At 40.0% G+C, this 22,240-nt stretch overlaps 1 protein-coding gene across 1 annotated transcript in view; it reads right to left on the bottom strand.

The window, feature by feature from the left end:
* Positions 1–21,827, bottom strand: part of ap4m1 (adaptor related protein complex 4 subunit mu 1) — a 34,139-nt gene extending 12,312 nt beyond the window's left edge. Inside the window, exons 1-10 of the mRNA XM_079566357.1 lie at positions 21,602–21,827; positions 20,558–20,616; positions 19,432–19,517; positions 19,016–19,122; positions 12,467–12,563; positions 11,427–11,537; positions 11,113–11,187; positions 9,196–9,255; positions 5,517–5,583; positions 5,291–5,344 (exon numbers count right to left, since the gene is read on the bottom strand). Coding sequence (XP_079422483.1) covers positions 5,291–5,344; positions 5,517–5,583; positions 9,196–9,255; positions 11,113–11,187; positions 11,427–11,537; positions 12,467–12,563; positions 19,016–19,122; positions 19,432–19,517; positions 20,558–20,615 — 715 coding nt within the window. The 5' untranslated portion in view covers position 20,616; positions 21,602–21,827. The remainder of the gene's footprint in view (positions 1–5,290; positions 5,345–5,516; positions 5,584–9,195; positions 9,256–11,112; positions 11,188–11,426; positions 11,538–12,466; positions 12,564–19,015; positions 19,123–19,431; positions 19,518–20,557; positions 20,617–21,601) is intronic.
* Positions 21,828–22,240: the final 413 nt, after the last annotated feature.

Genomic DNA, 22,240 nt, shown 5'->3' with positions numbered 1-22,240 from the left:
ACCAACACAAAACAAACACTTCCACTCAATAACCAACACAAAACAAACACATCTACTCAATAACCAACACAAAACAAACACATCCACTCAATAACCAACACAAAACAAACACTTCCACTCAATAACCAACACAAAACAAACACATCTACTCAATAACCTCAACACAAAACAAACACTTCCACTCAATAACCTCAACACAAAACAAACACATCTACTCAATAACCAACACAAAACAAACACTTCCACTCAATAACCAACACAAAACAAACACTTCCACTCAATAACCAACACAAAACAAACACATCTACTCAATAACCTCAACACAAAACAAACACATCTACTCAATAACCAACACAAAACAAACACTTCCACTCAATAACCAACACAAAACAAACACATCTACTCAATAACCAACACAAAACAAACACATCCACTCAATAACCTCAACACAAAACAAACACTTCCACTCAATAACCTCAACACAAAACAAACACATCTACTCAATAACCAACACAAAACAAACACTTCCACTCAATAACCAACACAAAACAAACACTTCCACTCAATAACCAACACAAAACAAACACATCTACTCAATAACCAACACAAAACAAACACATCTACTCAATAACCAACACAAAACAAACACTTCCACTCAATAACCAACACAAAACAAACACATCTACTCAATAACCAACACAAACAAACACTTCCACTCAATAACCTCAACACAAAACAAACACATCCACTCAATAACCTCAACACAAAACAAACACTTCCACTCAATAACCTCAACACAAAACAAACACATCCACTCAATAACCAACACAAAACAAACACATCTACTCAACAACCTCAACACAAAACAAACACATCTACTCAATAACCTCAACACAAAACAAACACATCTACTCAATAACCTCAACACAAAACAAACACATCCACTCAATAACCAACACAAAACAAACACATCCACTCAATAACCAACACAAAACAAACACATCTACTCAATAACCAACACAAAACAAACACTTCCACTCAATAACCTCAACACAAAACAAACACATCCACTCAATAACCTCAACACAAAACAAACACATCCACTCAATAACCTCAACACAAAACAAACACATCCACTCAATAACCAACACAAAACAAACACATCCACTCAATAACCAACACAAAACAAACACATCTACTCAATAACCAACACAAAACAAACACATCTACTCAATAACCTCAACACAAAACAAACACATCCACTCAATAACCAACACAAAACAAACACATCCACTCAATAACCAACACAAAACAAACACATCTACTCAATAACCAACACAAAACAAACACATCTACTCAATAACCAACACAAACAAACACTTCCACTCAATAACCTCAACACAAAACAAACACATCCACTCAATAACCAACACAAAACAAACACTTCCACTCAATAACCTCAACACAAAACAAACACATCCACTCAATAACCTCAACACAAAACAAACACTTCCACTCAATAACCAACACAAAACAAACACATCTACTCAATAACCAACACAAAACAAACACATCTACTCAATAACCTCAACACAAAACAAACACATCCACTCAATAACCAACACAAAACAAACACTTCCACTCAATAACCTCAACACAAAACAAACACATCCACTCAATAACCAACACAAAACAAACACATCTACTCAACAACCTCAACACAAAACAAACACATCTACTCAATAACCTCAACACAAAACAAACACATCTACTCAATAACCTCAACACAAAACAAACACATCCACTCAATAACCTCAACACAAAACAAACACTTCCACTCAATAACCAACACAAAACAAACACATCTACTCAATAACCAACACAAACAAACACTTCCACTCAATAACCTCAACACAAAACAAACACTTCCACTCAATAACCTCAACACAAAACAAACACTTCCACTCAATAACCTCAACACAAAACAAACACATCCACTCAATAACCTCAACACAAAACAAACACTTACACTCAATAACCAACACAAAACAAACACATCTACTCAATAACCAACACAAAACAAACACATCTACTCAATAACCTCAACACAAAACAAACACTTCCACTCAATAACCTCAACACAAAACAAACACATCCACTCAATAACCAACACAAAACAAACACATCTACTCAACAACCTCAACACAAAACAAACACATCTACTCAATAACCAACACAAAACAAACACATCTACTCAATAACCTCAACACAAAACAAACACATCTACTCAATAACCTCAACACAAAACAAACACTTCTATTTAAAGGAGCTATACCTGATTGAATAACGAAACAGGGTCACTTTCAAAACCCTGTTTGGAAAAGTGACTCACTGTGAGGATCTTCAGTGCTGTTTAGGGAAAGGACTATTTGCACAATGCACATCAACAATAGGTGAATCCTCAGGTTCAAGTTGAGACAGAATGCCTGGTTCATCATCAGGTCCGACAGTTTGAGTATCTGACAGTTGTAAAACAGACAACCCGTACGGGATACTCTGTGAATCTCTGCATCCTAAAAGGCTTGAACTGAATATAAGCTCAAAAAGGTCCAGATCAGTGTTTGTCTGATATGTCATCTAAAAAAAAAGTTTGATTTGTTATTTCTGTTGTAACATGCTAGAATCTTCCACAAACTGTTGTTTAATAAGCCTTGAATCATAGCAATACCAAGTGATTGCAACATCAGGAAAAAGGAACACAAGAAACTAGAGAAATACCAGGGGCTCAGAGAAGACCTGGAGAAAACCTGGAGGGTGAAGGCATCAGTGGTGCCCGTGGTCGTTGGGGCACTCGGGGCAGTGACCCCCAAACTGGAGGAGTGGCTCCAGCAGATCCCAGGAAATACATCAGACATCTCAGTCCAGAAAAGTGCAGTTCTAGGAACAGCAAAGATACTGCGCAGAACCCTCAAGCTCCCAGGCCTCTGGTAGAGGACCCGAGCAGGAGGAGAAAGAGACCGCCCGCGGAGGGTGAGGAAGAGTGAAAGAAACTCACAGTAGTGAACAAACTGGGAATATTATTATGCTGCTTTTGATTTTATATTCGGTTGAACATATTTCATAGAGGAAGGTGAGGACAAGTTTTTCTATATCTTTGTCTATATCTACAGATATCCTTGTATGATGTTATAATTAAATGCTTTTAAAGAAAAAAAAGTGTGTGTCTTCCTTGTTCCAGTGTTGAACTGTCCCATGCTGTTTAACATTGTTCAACAGAGCCAACAATTTACATAACAAAGTTCTGTGGGTATACACAAACCTAAAAGAAGACATGACAAAGTAGCCACATTGTGTTGATACATAAAATAACTTGATTACTGTTGTTATGACATTGTTGGCTTCAGTTATTACATTATCAAAGGATTTTGAAACGGGTCAAATTTATTATATTAATACAGTTCTGTTAGATAGAGGATAACATTAAATCGCTATTTATCATTTTGGGTCAAGCTGTTTTAGTCGTACAGTGTCATCGCCTTGACTGTGGTGCTCAGGCGCCTACTCGCCTGCGTATCAGTCTGACGCTCTGAGAGGGGATTTATCCCTTTTCTGTGGAAGCATAGACAGACTTGAATGGTAGGACTAGCGCCTCGAGTTCATGTCTCTGGGTCCCGCACCGATGATAAATAAACTTCTCGAGTATAGGACATCCAGACTGCTGCCTATTCTTCATCTATCCTCTCCAACACCATTGTTAATTCTCTAACAGGTTCCTACAAACCTCAACACATATATTTATATAAAGCACGGACAATGAGACTGAAAGCTCTGTGTCCTGATTCTTGATTTCCGATAAAGGGATTATCTTTAATTGAACATATTGTTATATTATTAATGTAAATGGCACGTAAATAAAACATATTCATTAATTTTTAATTCATATAAACCAATAAGTGATTAAAGCAATTAAATGGTAAAAACAAAAGCTGCTTGGCTATTGTCACGCTTTCAGGAGCAGTAACATTTAAAGTTGTTAATTCAGTCTTAATTCTGATAAGACTGAATACGAGCGATCGCTGTTATTGTTTACATCCGCTATTTTGGCTGGATGTTTTGGTGAATGGTCGGTAACAGCTGATGCATCCAGGCCTCTAACTTGGTTTTATAAAATGATAGATCTGTTACAGCGCAAGAGAAGCAATGCCCTGTTTATGGACATTGTTTTTTGCCGATCATAGGATTCTTATCATTTGTTTAAAACATAAAATCCCTACCACGGCCCCCGGATGTGACGACATCGCCATCGCTCATATAAACCACTAAACCTAAATTTGTTTATTAACCCATACATTTCAAACAACATGTTCTGGGAAATCAAACATGTCAGCATTAAAGAAAACAACAACAGCAACAACTAAATGTGACATCTGAGAAGGGTAGGGGAGGGTATAGACTATAGAGGAACAAGTTTTCCTTTTAATAAAATGTACTTTTTTTAAATTGTATATAAATGTAAATACTGTCTGTAAATATTATGAACTGTATTTTTTTATGCTTTTTGTAGTGTTTTGTAATTGTCTGTCTCGGGGACGGCAGATGGAGCTAAAGTCTGGTACAAAGTATCTTTTCATCTGCTGATTAATGCTCCTGTACGTGTCCCTGTCAAATAAATAAAATAAACTAAACTAAAACATGTTTGTAGCTTGAAGCTTTAAGACATAAGGACAACCAGTTCTCAGCAGAGGACATTGTATCTGCAACATCTGCAGACTGAGATTTCAGTCAGTGTGACCTTTCAAATTGTAATGAGATTGATTAGATTAAGGCTAAGGTTAAGGTATACTGTATTAATCCCCGTAGGGAAATTCATTCTCTGCATTTGACCCATCCTCAATGCCACTGGGGCGACCTGCAGGAGCAGTGAGCTGCCAGCGTGGGCCGGCGCTCGGGGACCCATCTCCATGATGTGGAGCCAGGCTGGTGGTCAGAAGCACCTGGCTGGAGGTTTCACCTATTGTACATGTTTTTAGTGGTAGGGGAAACCGGAGTACCTGGAGGAAACCTACGCAGACACGGGGAGAACATGCAAACTCCACACAGAAAGGCCCTCGAACCCAGACCTTCTAGCTGTGAAGCACGAGTGCTAACCACTGTACTACCGTGCTGCCCAAATGAAGCTATGTGATACAAAATACTAAACATTTAAGTGCATCTGGATGACCATCTTGAAAATCCTTGGGTTCCAAATACCCACCTCAGTTATTTACATTTCGTGTTCCTGAGTCTGTACCTCTGAGCTGTGACCTCCCAATGCTGAACTCTTCATTTAGTCCAATCCTCATCTCTGACAAATACACAAATGCAGAAAGAAAATTATTGATACATTCGAAGTGCTGTTATTCCACTTCCCTGGCACGAGAGGGAGCCATTTCTCCATCTAGCTTCACTGTGCAGGTTTAGAATTCTCTCTGAAACTAAACGTGTTTATTTCATTAGCTGTCGAGTGTGTGTCGGACCTGAGCAGCTGGGCATGTAGCATTTGACGCGGATCTCTCCCTCTACATCCGCCTTCATCAGCATGCCCTGAAACACAACCGGCACCAGTTAAAGTCCTCCAGGACCAAGCTCAGACCAAATATGATGAAAGTGGACTTTAAATGTATTGGCCCGTGACACACCCTGCATAGTTTGGGAACCCCTGGACTAGGGCTGCACAATACATTGGATGACTATCTTCATCACAATGGGTTTACACTAACGCAGCTGATATCCATGATCCATGATTATGGTGTAAAACTGACAGCTTTACATGGACTGTGGGAAGACATTAAAACCAAATTACCTTTGGGTTAGCACTAGGGCTGGGTACCGTTAAATGACAACGGTCTTTTATCAGGAAAAAAAGTTTAGGTACTACCGGTATTGAGAAAACCAGGTACTGTAATTAAATCTTTAAAGTTTTGATGCTGTTTGTCCATGGACAGCATTAAAGGTAGTGACTTGATTATTTCAGCTCACATAAAAAATGTATATATATTTATATAATCTTTAAATTTGCCCCATTTTTCCAATTTAGTTACACATTTTTTTCCTATCTTTGCCCCAATTTTTTCTTCTTTTTTTCTTCTTTTCCCAATTTGTTAACCTTATTTTTATGACCAATATTTTCCATATTCCATATGCCTACTATCGGTATGTCTGAAAGTGATCTTGAGAACTCATCTACAGTAAGTTATTGGCTTGATAACAATCCAGATCAAAACTGTCTTTCCCAATTAAATCAAAATGACCCGTCTGCATACTACAGTGAAGAAACCTTTCAAAAGTTGGTTAACTCTCCAAGAAACAGCAATGTATTCTCTCTCCTCCATATTAATGTCCGTAGTCTTGCTAAGAACTATGATGTCATTCAAACTGTGGACCGTTGAAGTTCTTGAATCATTCAATTGCTGATGAGTTTAACCCTCTGCCAGTTACTGAGAAAGAAATTATAGATACTATACTCAGTTTAAAAGAAAGTTCCCCAGGATACGATAATACTGATAGTAACTAGCTGAAGTCAGTGCACCTGTACATTGCTAAACCTCTTGTTCATATATTTAATCTTTCTCTCGACAAAGGAGTTGTTCCAGTTGAATTAAAAAGAGCAAAAATCACCCCTGTCCACAAAGGGGACGATCCTGCTGTATTTAACCACTATAGACCCATTTCTGTTTTACCAACTCTATCAAAAGTATTGGAAAGGTTGGTCTATACCAGATTAATAGAATATCTTGATAAAAATAATATTTTATATTTACACCAGTATGGTTTTAGGAAAAAACATTCTACATACATGGCTCTTGTCCAATTACTGACTGAAATATACAAAGCCAAAGATCTACAAGAAAGCGCTGTTTGTATTTGTTTGGATCTCTCTAAGGCATTCGATACTGTCAACCATACGATTCTTCTAGAAAAGCTTTCATACTTAGGTTTAAGAAACAAATCATTATTATGGTGTACTAGCTACCTAACGGACCGTTATCAAACCGTCAAATACAATGGCTACGAATCTCCTCTTCTTCCTCTTCAGTGCGGGTTACCCCAAGGTTCAATTTTGGGGCCCTTGTTGTTTTTGTTATATATTAATGACCTCCCTAATGCTTCCATCAAACTCTCAAAAATACTCTTTGCAGATGACACAAGTGTATTCTGTTCCCATAAAGACACTAATATGCTCATAAATGTGGTTAATGAAGAACTGGAAAAACTATCCTCGTGGTTTAAGGCTAATAAATTATCACTTAACATTAAGAAAACAAGCTTTATAATTTTTGGGACACAACATAAAAGTTTAAACCCTTCTATTATATATTTCCCCAGTTTAGCCCCTTTTTTCTCCCCTATTTTTTCTTTTACACAATTTGCCCTAACTAACTGCCCTAGCCCTAAGTATTTTTAAAGTACTGGTATCGAGTCATACATAAGTCACAGTTTTTCTCAGTTTGGCTGGGTTTGAGACTTACACTCAGATGAAACTTATGTATCAACATATATAGTTTAAATGTTTTGTTATTTTCACACCGACAGCCGCTAGAGGGCACCCTTGTGTACCAGTATCTGCTACTCTTGTACCACTGAACGGGACGGCTGGTATCAATGGGCTCGGTGGGCTATTCGTTTTGTTGACAAGAGAAAGAGGAAGAGAGAAAGAAGAAGTTAATTTTATATCCTAGCTAATTGCCTAATGTCATTACAATGTATGATCATTGTAGTTTTGATCCCGATTTTTAACAGATAAAAGGGCTAGTTCTGAGAACACACATGAATATGACAGTGATCGATAGATGGCAGCAGATTTAAAAAACTGTAATCGAGCAGCAAAAAGAAAGGTGGGAGTGAGCGGGAAACTTGTGAGGGACTGGAGAAAAGCGGAGGTGACTCTTACTGTAATGAAGAAAACAAAAAAAAGCTTGATGGCCACAGGGAGAGGCTTGCACCAGGGTGGCTGGTGCGACTCTACCTTTCAGTTGCTGGAGGACTTTTAACATTACATTGTGTTGGACGTGTATGCTGAACACGGCTGATCATATGCCGGCACTTTAGTCAAAAATACTTGGTAATATTGCAATTTTTAAAACAACTTTAAAATGCAACGGTAGAATTTTACTTTCAGTGTAGACTGGTTTTGGTTCTAATTTTGTCACTTTTGAACACATTGAGGCCACGCTGTTTTGGGGATTTAGCTGTAGTGCCAACATTCCAGACCATTTTTCATAATATTTGTAGCACCACAGCATATTCTATGTTATAGCTATGGACACATGCTAGGGCTTGTTTTAAAGACGAGAATCTAAGCTCTTCGTAGGTGAAAACAGTTTAATTCTACCTCAGTTCCTAAGAAATGCTAAGCTAAACAGAAGCTAGTTTAATTAAAATCACAGCTGTTTTTCTAGATTCTGAGATAATTAGTCTTTTATGCAACTCTCTCCTTTCTGATTAAATCCTCTCCAACTCTCACCTCTCTCCTCTCTGAACGGACACTAATGTTATGGGGAAAGGCAACTGCCTAAATATATTAGTTTTAAGTCAATTGTCAACAACAACATTGTTGACACGTTTTGAAACCCTGCGTGTATCCGCAGATCGATCGCCTGCATTTAAACAGACTGTTATGGATTGAAGACTTACCCCGTTTGTTGCTCAGTCGTCCTTGGACCGATTTGGACCATTTAAAAACTGAGAGAAACTTTAATATCTCAACTGTTTCGATATGTACACGAGACGCCGCTCTGCTTTGTCAAACATGCTCCAGAGAGCGCGAGAGAAATGTCGGGTTTACAACTGCTACACAACACCACGCCCCCTTGGACTAAAAAAAAAGAAAAGAAACGCAAAAATATATATGAAATGTCCAGATCCTGACTCTTCACAAGATTTTGATCGTCATTTATTTCACTTCTGTTCATCACAGAGCTACCAAAATCACACAGAAGGTGTATTAGAGTGTCTGGTTTAGTCATTTTAAAAAAACAGCAAAAAGGAGTTTTTTCCAGTTTTGGCACTCAGCGCATGGGAACAAAAAACAACTTTTTCCGTTTTTGGCACTCAATGTGTTAAGTCTTGTTTCACATACATTGATAAAAAAGGGTCCAGCTGGGACCTTAAACCTCTTAGTGGATTTATGTTGAGTCTAACTGAAGTCCGACTCACGTTAGATCCAATCACCACTGTCATTCGCTCCACAACGTCCACGAAGATCTCACTCTTTCCCTGAAACAGATCAGACACATGAGCTAAAACACAGATAGTTATCATCGCAGCTTAACACTAGGAGCAGCAGTAGAAGTACAGTCCTGAGCAAAATTTTAAGATCAGGTGAAAGATGTTAAAAAAAAAAAAAAAACATTTTGGACCATTACAAGGTTCAAGGTAGATCTTCAATATCAGAAGAAAAGGGAGTGAGACAAACAATAAATTGAGAAGTTTCAATAGTTTAGGACCACATACCTTTAAAAGGTCAAATCTGTGCAAAACAATTGGACTCAGTGTCATTTTCTGTCAGGTATTCATACTGTAGTGTCGCCCCGATGGCAAAGGCAAAAAACGTTCTGGTTTTGAACGTGGTTGGCAAGGGACGTTTATTACTAATAGACAACAGTTCCAGACAGTAGATGCCCTTGGTCTTCATCACGTGGAGAAATGTTCCCTCTCAATCAAGCGCCGCAACACATTTTTGAAGTGTTAACAATAATGGTGGACCTGCTCATTACAGAGTTCATATTTAGAACTTTGATTTCTGTTTTGAGGGGGTTTTGGTGTCTGTTTGAGGTGTGGTCCTTGCTTTCAATAAAAAAAATGTTTGGTAATTTTTTTTGTCTCGCTCCCATTTCTTCTTGTTGTGTGAGTCCTACTCGAGTTGCAATTTTCGGGACTTGAGACTTACTTGACCAAAGCTCCAAAAAGACTTGACTTGGGACTTGCTGTTGGTGACTCGAGACTTAACTTGGACTGGAGGCCAATGACTCTCAATGACTTGCTATGACTTTATAATTATTATTTATTTGAGTGAAACTGTCGAAAGATCAGGATTAATTAATTAATTCAAAAGCGGCACATCTATGTTGACATATGGTAATTAGGCCTAGCCACATGCGTGTTCAGTTTCCAGACGGAGCGTCTAATCAATACAGCGCGAAAAGGCAGGAGGAAATACGACGCGTTTCCTTGGATGCATTAAAAGTTTTTCTCTACAGAGTGAAGAGGAGGAGATTTACGGACAGGAAAACGTTTGAAACAATGGACTGGACCTACAGCGCAGACGGAGCCTCCAGAACGACAATGCGTAAGAGCTGATTAATCAACAGAAATCTTGGGGGCTTTTCGATGTTTTAAGGCGTTCACAGCATTTAGTGGCTAGTTTACGCATCCGCACACAGCCCAGTGACAGCGGGACTGAAGGAATCTATTTTGAGCAGGGGCGAATCCGAGTATACAGGGGCTGGGGCATTACAGGGGAACCACTGACAGAAAAACTGCCAGAAACAAACTAAAATAAAAAGATTATTTGATATTTATTTTTCATACTACAAGGAAAAAGCAGCAGCATGTTTAAAAGACTCTGTTTCATTTTTTTTTAAGTCGGCCCCCCCGGGCCCCTACCTAAAAATGCTGTCCCAGTAATGTTGTACATAGACTGGAGCATTTAAAATATATGTAGTTTGAATTTTTTGCCAACTAAATATTAATTAGACTTTAAATCCAAATCCATGAGATTTTAAAAAGTTTGATTCTAGCCTACATTTTGAAAATCGCTAAATCTTGAGAAAGCACTTGTTATTTTCAAGATTAAACACATGAAAAGTAGACACGCTGGCGTTTGTGACTTGAGGTGACTTGCCGGCTAAAGCAAGACTTGACTTGACTTGACTTGACAAAAGCTATGACTTGACTTGACTTGAGCCCATGACCGATTGACTTGGACTTGCTTGGGACTTGGGCCATAAAGACTTGGACTTGACTCGAGACTTGCATTTAGTGACTTACTCCCACCTCTGGTAGTATTTCCTCTCTGGGATACTTTGTGTCTTTAAAAAAGGCAGTAGCAGCAGCAGAGGCCGTAGCACTTACGTGTTCTCTGAGGTGAATGGGCCGTGTTGCAGCTGAACTAGGAGCCACTTTACTCTGCTGCGTCTCGGCTCCAAACTGCAAAAACAATTACAAATGTAACATTCGTCAAAAACTGTCAGTCGCACAGGAGTTCTCCAATACTGAAAAAGCTTTTAACCTGGACCCTTTTATGAGAATTCCTGTCATGTTTTGTTTGATATGACAAATGCTGTACTGGTCAAATAGTTTCTGGAAGTGAATGATCTTATGAGGTATATTCTCAGTGGAGCTGGTACTTGGTGTGTAGAGTATAATAAATATTGCAGTGACAGTACCAGTCCCACGTTGCTGAGGTCGAAGAGGCTGAAGGGTCTGGAGCTCACGGCCTCAGTTTGGATGAAGTTCTTCAGGATGTCACAGGAGGTGGTCTGGATGTGACCGTAGTCCTGAACACAGACAGAACAGTTCAGTCACACAAGGACCTCAGTCAGAGCAAACAGAGACGGTCCTGGGTTCCATCCCCAGAACAGCCTTTTCAGGATGAATGAGAGTGAGTTTGTTTGTTCATGAACATGCACTATCCCGAACATATAAACAAATCAATGAATACATTTTAGTCATTGCTAGCGTTAGCATGTAGCATGATCCACACTCTTTTGTTGCCTTATTGACACTGAAAATGTGCCAGGTTCGGGTGGGGTTAAGTAGTTTTGGAGTTATTACGGAAAGTTTACATTTTTCTCCTCTTTGTTTTACCCCAACTGCTTCAAACATGACCATATATGGGCGATTCCAGAGATGCCGTCTGTATCTATCTTGCAGCTCTACTGTCTTATTTCATTGTTATTGGCATCTCTATTGAATACGTTTGAAGGTCTGACGCTAAGCACACACCAGACGCACATGGATACCTAAACAAAAGTACTTTAGCTCCCGATTACAGCTGTTGGACTGGATTCTAACAGAGGTCTGACTCTAAAGGCTAAACAGAAGCACTGCAAAGGTTATAGGACTTCTCGGTAATAATTAAGAGCCTTCTCAGACAAGTCTGCTCCGCATCACTGCTTTTATTTGTAAAACACGCCCCACAACTAGGGCTGTTTTTTTTTTTCGATACCAGTAAACTAACAATAATTGGTTTTGGATATCACTGCCAAAACAATACTTTTTCCGATACCTATAAAATATTTGTCATCTAGAACCAGTAAACTGAACAATATTGTTTGGAAGATCATCTCCAATGTCAAGAAGTGTGTAAAAAATTGAGAATTATTTTGGAAAAAATGGGTTGAAAATTAGGGGAAATTGTGGCAAAATTATGGAAATAAAATGGAAACGGAAGCCATTCTTATTTTGACAGTGGTAGTTTACATACCACAACTTCATCAAGCAGCTCGTAGATCAGAGCGAAGTTCATCTGGACCGCCTTCTCGCTCAGAGTCCCAATGTAATCCTTCACCAGAGAGGAAAGTCTGAAACAACAAACACCAAAGAGGAGAATCTGAAACACTGAACACCAGAGAGGAGAGTCTGAAACAACAAACACCAGAGAGGAGAGTCTGAAAAAACAAACACCACAGAGGAAAGTCTGAAACAACAAACACCAGAGAGGAGAGTCTGAAACAACAAACACCAGAGAGGAGAGTCTGAAACAACAAACACCAAAGAGGAGAGTCTGAAAAAACAAACACCACAGAGGAAAGTCTGAAACAACAAACACCAGAGAGAAGAGTCTGAAACAACAAACACCAGAGAGGAGAGTCTGAAACAACAAACACCAGAGAGGAGAGTCTGAAACAACAAACACCAGAGAGGAGAGTCTGAAACAACAAACACAAGAGAGGAGAGTCTGAAACAACAAACACCAGAGAGGAGAGTCTGAAACAACAAACACCAGAGAGAAGAGTCTGAAACAACAAACACCAGAGAGGAGAGTCTGAAACAACAAACACCAGAGAGGAGAGTCTGAAACAACAAACACCAGAGAGGAGAGTCTGAAACATAAACACCAGAGAGGAGAGTCTGAAACAACAAACACCAGAGAGGAGAGTCTGAAACAACAAACACCAGAGAGAAGAGTCTGAAACAACAAACACCAGAGAGAAGAGTCTGAAACAACAAACACCAGAGAGGAGAGTCTGAAACAACAAACACCAGAGAGGAGAGTCTGAAACAACAAACACCAGAGAGAAGAGTCTGAAACAACAAACACCAGAGAGGAGAGTCTGAAACAACAAACACCAAAGAGAAGAGTCTGAAACAACAAACACCAGAGAGGAGAGTCTGAAACAACAAACACCAGAGAGGAGAGTCTGAAACAACAAACACCAGAGAGGAGAGTCTGAAACAACAAACACCAGAGAGGAGAGTCTGAAACAACAAACACCAGAGAGAAGAGTCTGAAACAACAAACACCAAAGAGAAGAGTCTGAAACAACAAACACCAGAGAGGAGAGTCTGAAACAACAAACACCAAAGAGGAGAGTCTGAAACAACAAACACCAGAGAGGAGAGTCTGAAACAACAAACACCAGAGAGGAGAGTCTGAAACAACAAACACCAAAGAGAAGAGTCTGAAACAACAAACACCAGAGAGGAGAGTCTGAAACAACAAACACCAAAGAGGAGAGTCTGAAACAACAAACACCAGAGAGGAGAGTCTGAAACAACAAACACCAGAGAGGAGAGTCTGAAACAACAAACACCAGAGAGAAGAGTCTGAAACAACAAACACCAGAGAGGAAAGTCTGAAACAACAAACACCAGAGAGAAGAGTCTGAAACAACAAACACCAAAGAGGAGAGTCTGAAACAACAAACACCAGAGAGGAGAGTCTGAAACAACAAACACCAGAGAGGAGAGTCTGAAACAACAAACACCAGAGAGGAGAGTCTGAAACAACAAACACCAGAGAGGAGAGTCTGAAACAACAAACACCAGAGAGGAGAGTCTGAAACAACAAACACCAGAGAGAAGAGTCTGAAACAACAAACACCAGAGAGGAGAGTCTGAAACAACAAACACCAGAGAGGAGAGTCTGAAACAACAAACACCAGAGAGGAGAGTCTGAAACAACAAACACCAGAGAGGAGAGTCTGAAACAACAAACACCAGAGAGGAGAGTCTGAAACAACAAACACCAGAGAGGAGAGTCTGAAACAACAAACACCACAGAGGAAAGTCTGAAACAACAAACACCAGAGAGGAGAGTCTGAAACAACAAACACCAGAGAGGAGAGTCTGAAACAACAAACACCAGAGAGGAGAGTCTGAAACAACAAACACCAGAGAGGAGAGTCTGAAATACTGAACACCAGAGAGGAGAGTCTGAAACAACAAACACCAGAGAGGAGAGTCTGAAACAACAAACACCAGAGAGGAGAGTCTGAAACAACAAACACCAGAGAGGAGAGTCTGAAACAACAAACACCAGAGAGAAGAGTCTGAAACAACAAACACCAGAGAGGAGAGTCTGAAATACTGAACACCAGAGAGGAGAGTCTGAAACAACAAACACCAGAGAGGAGAGTCTGAAACAACAAACACCAGAGAGGAGAGTCTGAAACAACAAACACCAGAGAGGAGAGTCTGAAACAACAAACACCAGAGAGGAGAGTCTGAAACAACAAACACCACAGAGGAGAGTCTGAAACAACAAACACCAGAGAGGAGAGTCTGAAACAACAAACACCAGAGAGGAGAGTCTGAAACAACAAACACCAGAGAGAAGAGTCTGAAACAACAAACACCAGAGAGAAGAGTCTGAAACAACAAACACCAGAGAGGAGAGTCTGAAACAACAAACACCAGAGAGAAGAGTCTGAAACAACAAACACCAGAGAGAAGAGTCTGAAACAACAAACACCAGAGAGGAGAGTCTGAAACATAAACACCAGAGAGGAGAGTCTGAAACATAAACACCAGAGAGGAGAGTCTGAAACAACAAACACCAAAGAGAAGAGTCTGAAACAACAAACACCAGAGAGGAGAGTCTGAAACAACAAACACCAGAGAGGAGAGTCTGAAACAACAAACACCAGAGAGAAGAGTCTGAAACAACAAACACCAGAGAGGGGAGTCTGAAACATAAACACCAGAGAGGAGAGTCTGAAACAACAAACACCAAAGAGAAGAGTCTGAAACAACAAACACCAGAGAGGAGAGTCTGAAACAACAAACACCAGAGAGAAGAGTCTGAAACAACAAACACCAGAGAGGGGAGTCTGAAACATAAACACCAGAGAGGAGAGTCTGAAACAACAAACACCAAAGAGAAGAGTCTGAAACAACAAACACCAGAGAGGAGAGTCTGAAACAACAAACACCACAGAGGAAAGTCTGAAACAACAAACACCAGAGAGGAGAGTCTGAAACAACCAACACCAGAGAGAAGAGTCTGAAACAACAAACACCAGAGAGGAGAGTCTGAAACAACAAACACCAGAGAGGAGAGTCTGAAACAACAAACACCAGAGAGGAGAGTCTGAAACAACAAACACCAGAGAGGAGAGTCTGAAACAACAAACACCAGAGAGGAGAGTCTGAAACAACAAACACCAGAGAGGAGAGTCTGAAACAACAAACACCAGAGAGAAGAGTCTGAAACAACAAACACCAGAGAGGAGAGTCTGAAACAACAAACACCAGAGAGGAGAGTCTGAAACAACAAACACCAGAGAGAAGAGTCTGAAACAACAAACACCAGAGAGAAGAGTCTGAAACAACAAACACCAGAGAGGAGAGTCTGAAAAAACAAACACCAGAGAGGAGAGTCTGAAACAACAAACACCAGAGAGGAGAGTCTGAAACAACAAACACCAAAGAGGAGAGTCTGAAACAACAAACACCAGAGAGAAGAGTCTGAAACAACAAACACCAGAGAGGAGAGTCTGAAACAACAAACACCAGAGAGGAGAGTCTGAAACAACAAACACCAGAGAGGAGAGTCTGAAACAACAAACACCAGAGAGAAGAGTCTGAAACAACAAACACCAGAGAGAAGAGTCTGAAACAACAAACACCAGAGAGAAGAGTCTGAAACAACAAACACCAGAGAGGAGAGTCTGAAACAACAAACACCAGAGAGGAGAGTCTGAAACAACAAACACCAAAGAGGAGAGTCTGAAACAACAAACACCAGAGAGGAGAGTCTGAAACAACAAACACCAGAGAGGAGAGTCTGAAACAACAAACACCAGAGAGGAGAGTCTGAAACAACAAACACCAGAGAGAAGAGTCTGAAACAACAAACACCAGAGAGGAGAGTCTGAAACAACAAACACCAGAGAGAAGAGTCTGAAACAACAAACACCAGAGAGAAGAGTCTGAAACAACAAACACCAGAGAGAAGAGTCTGAAACAACAAACACCAGAGAGGAGAGTCTGAAACAACAAACACCAGAGAGGAGAGTCTGAAACAACAAACACCAGAGAGGAGAGTCTGAAACAACAAACACCAGAGAGGAGAGTCTGAAACAACAAACACCAGAGAGGAGAGTCTGAAACAACAAACACCAGAGAGGAGAGTCTGAAACAACAAACACCAGAGAGGAGAGTCTGAAACAACAAACACCAGAGAGGAGAGTCTGAAACAACAAACACCAGAGAGGAGAGTCTGAAACAACAAACACCAGAGAGGAGAGTCTGAAACAACAAACACCAGAGAGGAGAGTCTGAAACAACAAACACCAGAGAGGAGAGTCTGAAACAACAAACACCAGAGAGGAGAGTCTGAAACAACAAACACCAGAGAGGAGAGTCTGAAACAACAAACACCAGAGAGGAGAGTCTGAAACAACAAACACCAGAGAGGAGAGTCTGAAACAACAAACACCAGAGAGGAGAGTCTGAAACAACAAACACCAGAGAGGAGAGTCTGAAACAACAAACACCAGAGAGGAGAGTCTGAAACAACAAACACCAGAGAGGAGAGTCTGAAACAACAAACACCAGAGAGGAGAGTCTGAAACAACAAACACCAGAGAGAAGAGTCTGAAACAACAAACACCAGAGAGGAGAGTCTGAAACAACAAACACCAGAGAGGAGAGTCTGAAACAACAAACACCAGAGAGGAGAGTCTGAAACAACAAACACCAGAGAGGAGAGTCTGAAACAACAAACACCAGAGAGAAGAGTCTGAAACAACAAACACCAGAGAGAAAGGAGAGTCTGAAACAACAAACACCAGAGAGGAGAGTCTGAAACAACAAACACCAGAGAGAAAGGAGAGTCTGAAACAACAAACACCAGAGAGGAGAGTCTGAAACAACAAACACCAGAGAGGAGAGTCTGAAACAACAAACACCAGAGAGGAGAGTCTGAAACAACAAACACCAGAGAGGAGAGTCTGAAACAACAAACACCAGAGAGGAGAGTCTGAAACAACAAACACCAGAGAGGAGAGTCTGAAACAACAAACACCAGAGAGGAGAGTCTGAAACAACAAACACCAGAGAGGAGAGTCTGAAACAACAAACACCAGAGAGGAGAGTCTGAAACAACAAACACCAGAGAGGAGAGTCTGAAACAACAAACACCAGAGAGGAGAGTCTGAAACAACAAACACCAGAGAGGAGAGTCTGAAACAACAAACACCAGAGAGGAGAGTCTGAAACAACAAACACCAGAGAGGAGAGTCTGAAACAACAAACACCAGAGAGGAGAGTCTGAAACAACAAACACCAGAGAGGAGAGTCTGAAACAACAAACACCAGAGAGGAGAGTCTGAAACAACAAACACCAGAGAGGAGAGTCTGAAACAACAAACACCAGAGAGGAGAGTCTGAAACAACAAACACCAGAGAGGAGAGTCTGAAACAACAAACACCAGAGAGAAGAGTCTGAAACAACAAACACCAGAGAGGAGAGTCTGAAACAACAAACACCAAAGAGAAGAGTCTGAAACAACAAACACCAGAGAGGAGAGTCTGAAACAACAAACACCAGAGAGGAGAGTCTGAAACAACAAACACCAGAGAGGAGAGTCTGAAACAACAAACACCAGAGAGAAGAGTCTGAAACAACAAACACCAGAGAGGAGAGTCTGAAACAACAAACACCAGAGAGGAGAGTCTGAAACAACAAACACCAGAGAGGAGAGTCTGAAACAACAAACACCAGAGAGGAGAGTCTGAAATACTGAACACCAGAGAGGAGAGTCTGAAACAACAAACACCAGAGAGAAGAGTCTGAAACAACAAACACCACAGAGGAGAGTCTGAAACAACAAACACCAGAGAGGAGAGTCTGAAACAACAAACACCAGAGAGGAGAGTCTGAAACAACAAACACCAGAGAGGAGAGTCTCAGGCCGTTTTCACACATGATGGAGCCTTGTAGGTCGGCCCGAGTGCGCCCTAGTTTCAACTGCATTTACTCCAAAGTTAGTTCAGTCCATGTTCACACACGTCGTATCATCAGCCACGTAACAACGATCAGCTGTTCAACAAACTTATTCCCATGACAGGCATCAACCTGTCAAAGCACTAACAAGCGCGCACGTACGTGCACACTTCCCCGATGTTGCGCTGCGGTCAATCCTCTCCCTCGTGGTTAAATACAGTGAGGCTGATACGTGAAGCGAGGAGAAATGCACTTTAATCGGCTCATGAAGAGGAACGTTTCACTGCAGCGTGTATTCATTCCTTCTTCACACAAAAAAGAGGCGTCAAAGCGAGAGTAGCTTGGCCTGAGGTCAGCCACATTCACACCACACCCGCTCTGAGACCACCTGTTTCAGCCGCACTCGGACCAACGTAAACCGCTGCAGTTGGATTCACACTGACCCAAAAGTGTCGCTCTCGGGTCGAGAGCCCCTTTAGGTCGACCTAACTAGAGCCTGCGTGAAAACGCCCTGAAACAACAAATACCAGAGAGGCCAGACTGACATCGGAACAAACTGTGAACACTGTTATGAGTGTTTACTTGTTAATGAACTCGATGATGGTGAAGGGCGAGGATGTTGAGTCTGTGGTGACCACCCAGTACAGTCCGCCCTGTTTGACGTGGACAAAAAACACCTCCTTATGGTTCTGCAAAAACATAGAGCAATACAGACTTTACTTTTTTTTCATATTTGATGTAAAAATAAGACATTTTACGTGTTACAATCAGTGTTGGGGGTAACGAATTACAAAGGTAACGAGTTACAAAAATATATGACTTTTTCATTAACTAAAGAAATATAACATGTTACTTATACAAAATATAGGTATTAGTCGGGGGTTCAAAGATCAATAAATCAGACTTGGAAATGTCTGCAGGAAAAAGTTGAATTGTTAAGTGCAGGTGTTTGCCATTTTATGCCAGGAAATGAAACAAATATAATTGGATTGAGTTACCATGACGACAGGAGGCTGGTTTCCGCTCAAAGCTGTGATCTTTTGGTAGAATACTCGCACCACATCACTGCCGTGTTCTCCTCGGACTGAGCACAGAGTCAAGGAGTGCTAATGTATACTCATGCTCAGAGGCGGCAAATGCTTCGTTTTGATAAAACACATCGTCGTACATCGTCTCGTTTTGTTTTTCTGTATTTTCTGGAAAAGTTCTCTGGATATATCACGATTCCACGTGATTTTATGTTTTGATTTACTCAGTTTATGGCGTCATTGAAAATAAATCAAATTTTTATGCTCAAATTGTTACTTACAGTACTCGAGTAACATTTCCTCCAAGTACCTCTTTACTTTTACTTGAGTAATTGTTCGGGTGACTGCTTTTTACTTGTGTAAAAGTATTTTAAAGCAACGTTACTCTTACTTGAGAAAATATTTTGGCTTCTCCACCCACCTCTGTTCATCATAAAATGTAATTGTATTCTTTACCTGTACTTGTTCTTTTTACTTTGTTACTTTCCACCCCTGCATCTTGACATTAGCTTTCGATTTGAGTAAAGCCAAACAGGTGAAAATGCAGGTGGGAGAAAACCTGTTGTATTTACCAGTAATGACCAGCAGCAAACGGAGCATTTCCATTTCTTCTTTTAACATAACAAGCAGCGCAACACTCACAGAATTCACTTATGGCACATCCGTTCCCAAGTTCAAATACTGTTTATGAATGAAACAAAAGGTCCCCATTCATGTTCTAGAATTCTATTTCAGTCAGAGCCGGTGCCAATACTATACTCCGTATTTGAAATACATTTCCCAAAAGAAAATGTCTAAATGTTTCCTGCTCATGTTTCTGAATACTGTCTCCTTTTGGACGCCTTTATGGGGAAATAATTAGACCGTAGTTCATATGAGATGGAAGAGAGGACTTTGAACTTTGGGACAGTTTTTGTCTCATGTGAATTGGCCTCAGGAATTACAGAGAAATGAGCAAGAAACTAAGACTAGAAAAGACAGTTACCATAGTAACCACAAGGGAATTTTCAGCTGCTCAATTCTAAACTATAGACTCTTCAGAGTGTGGTGACGTCAACCCTTGTTCTGGGGGCGCTCAGCTCCCTCTGAAGGATACAGTCTTTGTAGATGAGGTGGTCTCCTTTAGCTGACAGAATGAAGAACTGGGAGATCATCCTGGAACATAAAACAACACCACATCATCATCATCGCCATCATCAATAGGAATGAAGAAGAATACAAAAAAAACTAAATTAAAAGACACAAAAAAGCTAAGAGGACAAATGATCTTTGTCGTAATAAAAAATATATCACAAAATCTCCAAGTCCTCGTCCTGCTGAGATCGACACATTTGTTGCAAAAACAGCATAAAGCGAACTCACATTGGAACTTAAATGATTTTCAGGTTTTCCATATTTAGTCTCGTTTTGATCCTGAATTACAAGTTGTACAGTCTTGTTTTGGCACAATTTGAGGAAAAAGAAACTAACAAACAAGTTACAAATCAGGTTTGTTTACATATTCATAAACTGGGCTGTGTTGAACTGGTTTTGTAAAAGTGTCTCGATAATATTATTATCGCAGTATTCAAGACAGATCAGTGTGCAGCCTTTACAAGGAATGGACATTACTCTTAACAGAGATGTAAAAATGTTAAACTATCTTATATCAAATACAACAATACTAATAAACAAAATAAAACAAATTGATTGGATGTTTAACCTCTTAAAATGTGACAAAAATGTAACAAAAAAGCGTCAAAAACACAACAAAAACACAATAAAGTGTGATAAAAACAAAATTGCAACAAAAAAATGTAAAAAAAAATGGGCAAAATTGTTACAAAAAGAAAAAAAAATGAGAAAAACCCCCCGAAAAAAATACAACAAAAAGTCACGTTCCGGTAATTAGGTGGTCTTAGCTTTCAAATGAGGCATATAGGCCCAAAGGTTGTGAACTCTAGAGTCCAGAAACTTTTGGATTTGGGTAAAGCTGAACATGGAGAAAATGGTCTCGGTTAAGGCGGGGGTTAAAAGGCTAAATATGGGGAAATGTGTGTGTTATTGGGAACAACAATTATTTACTTCCCCAACAAATATGAAATACTAAAGCCAATCAATAAATACATGGTGTGGAAAATATCCTTTTAGGTTTTCTTACCTGCTGCGCAGATTTGAACCAGTGAGACTCACGTTATAGCTTTAAACTGTGACCTATAGGAGCAAAACTGGAGGAATCCTTTTGATTGAAGCCAGACATTATTTCAACTTAACACAACTAATACGCGGATAATCGTAACCATTAATAACCAATCTAATGGGTATCCTTCGTAACAAATCTATTCCATCTCCGTCTTTGGTTTATAAGGTTAAATCGTGGTTAAATTGACGTTTTCAGGTAAAAAATTCCCCGGCTGCTAACTGCTAGCCAAAACAATGTTTACAAAATGGAGGCGCAACGACGCCATCTAGTGTCTGGGCGGAGAATGACTCGCTCCGAAAACAAACCAAATGCTGATTATTCCGTTAAATCAATGCGCTAGCTGTATTGTAAATGCACGGTGTTCCTTTGTGTTTTACTTCAGTCATAGTTATATTAAATTGAACGTTTTTTATTATTTTTTTATTTTTTACTTTTTACAGTTCTTCCTTTAAAACAAACGAAGCATACCTTAAAAAAATCCACATGAACAATAAAAAAAAAACATGGGGAAAGTGTGCATACATTCAGAGCTTCAATTTTGAGATAGGCCTGTAGAGGCTACTATACTTTCCAGGGAAAGACAAAAATAAAGTGATT

The sequence above is a fragment of the Gobius niger genome (genome assembly GCF_951799975.1).
Source record: "Gobius niger genome assembly, chromosome: 11".
Taxonomy (NCBI): domain Eukaryota; kingdom Metazoa; phylum Chordata; class Actinopteri; order Gobiiformes; family Gobiidae; genus Gobius; species Gobius niger.
This window is presented reverse-complemented; position numbering and strand designations above follow the sequence as displayed.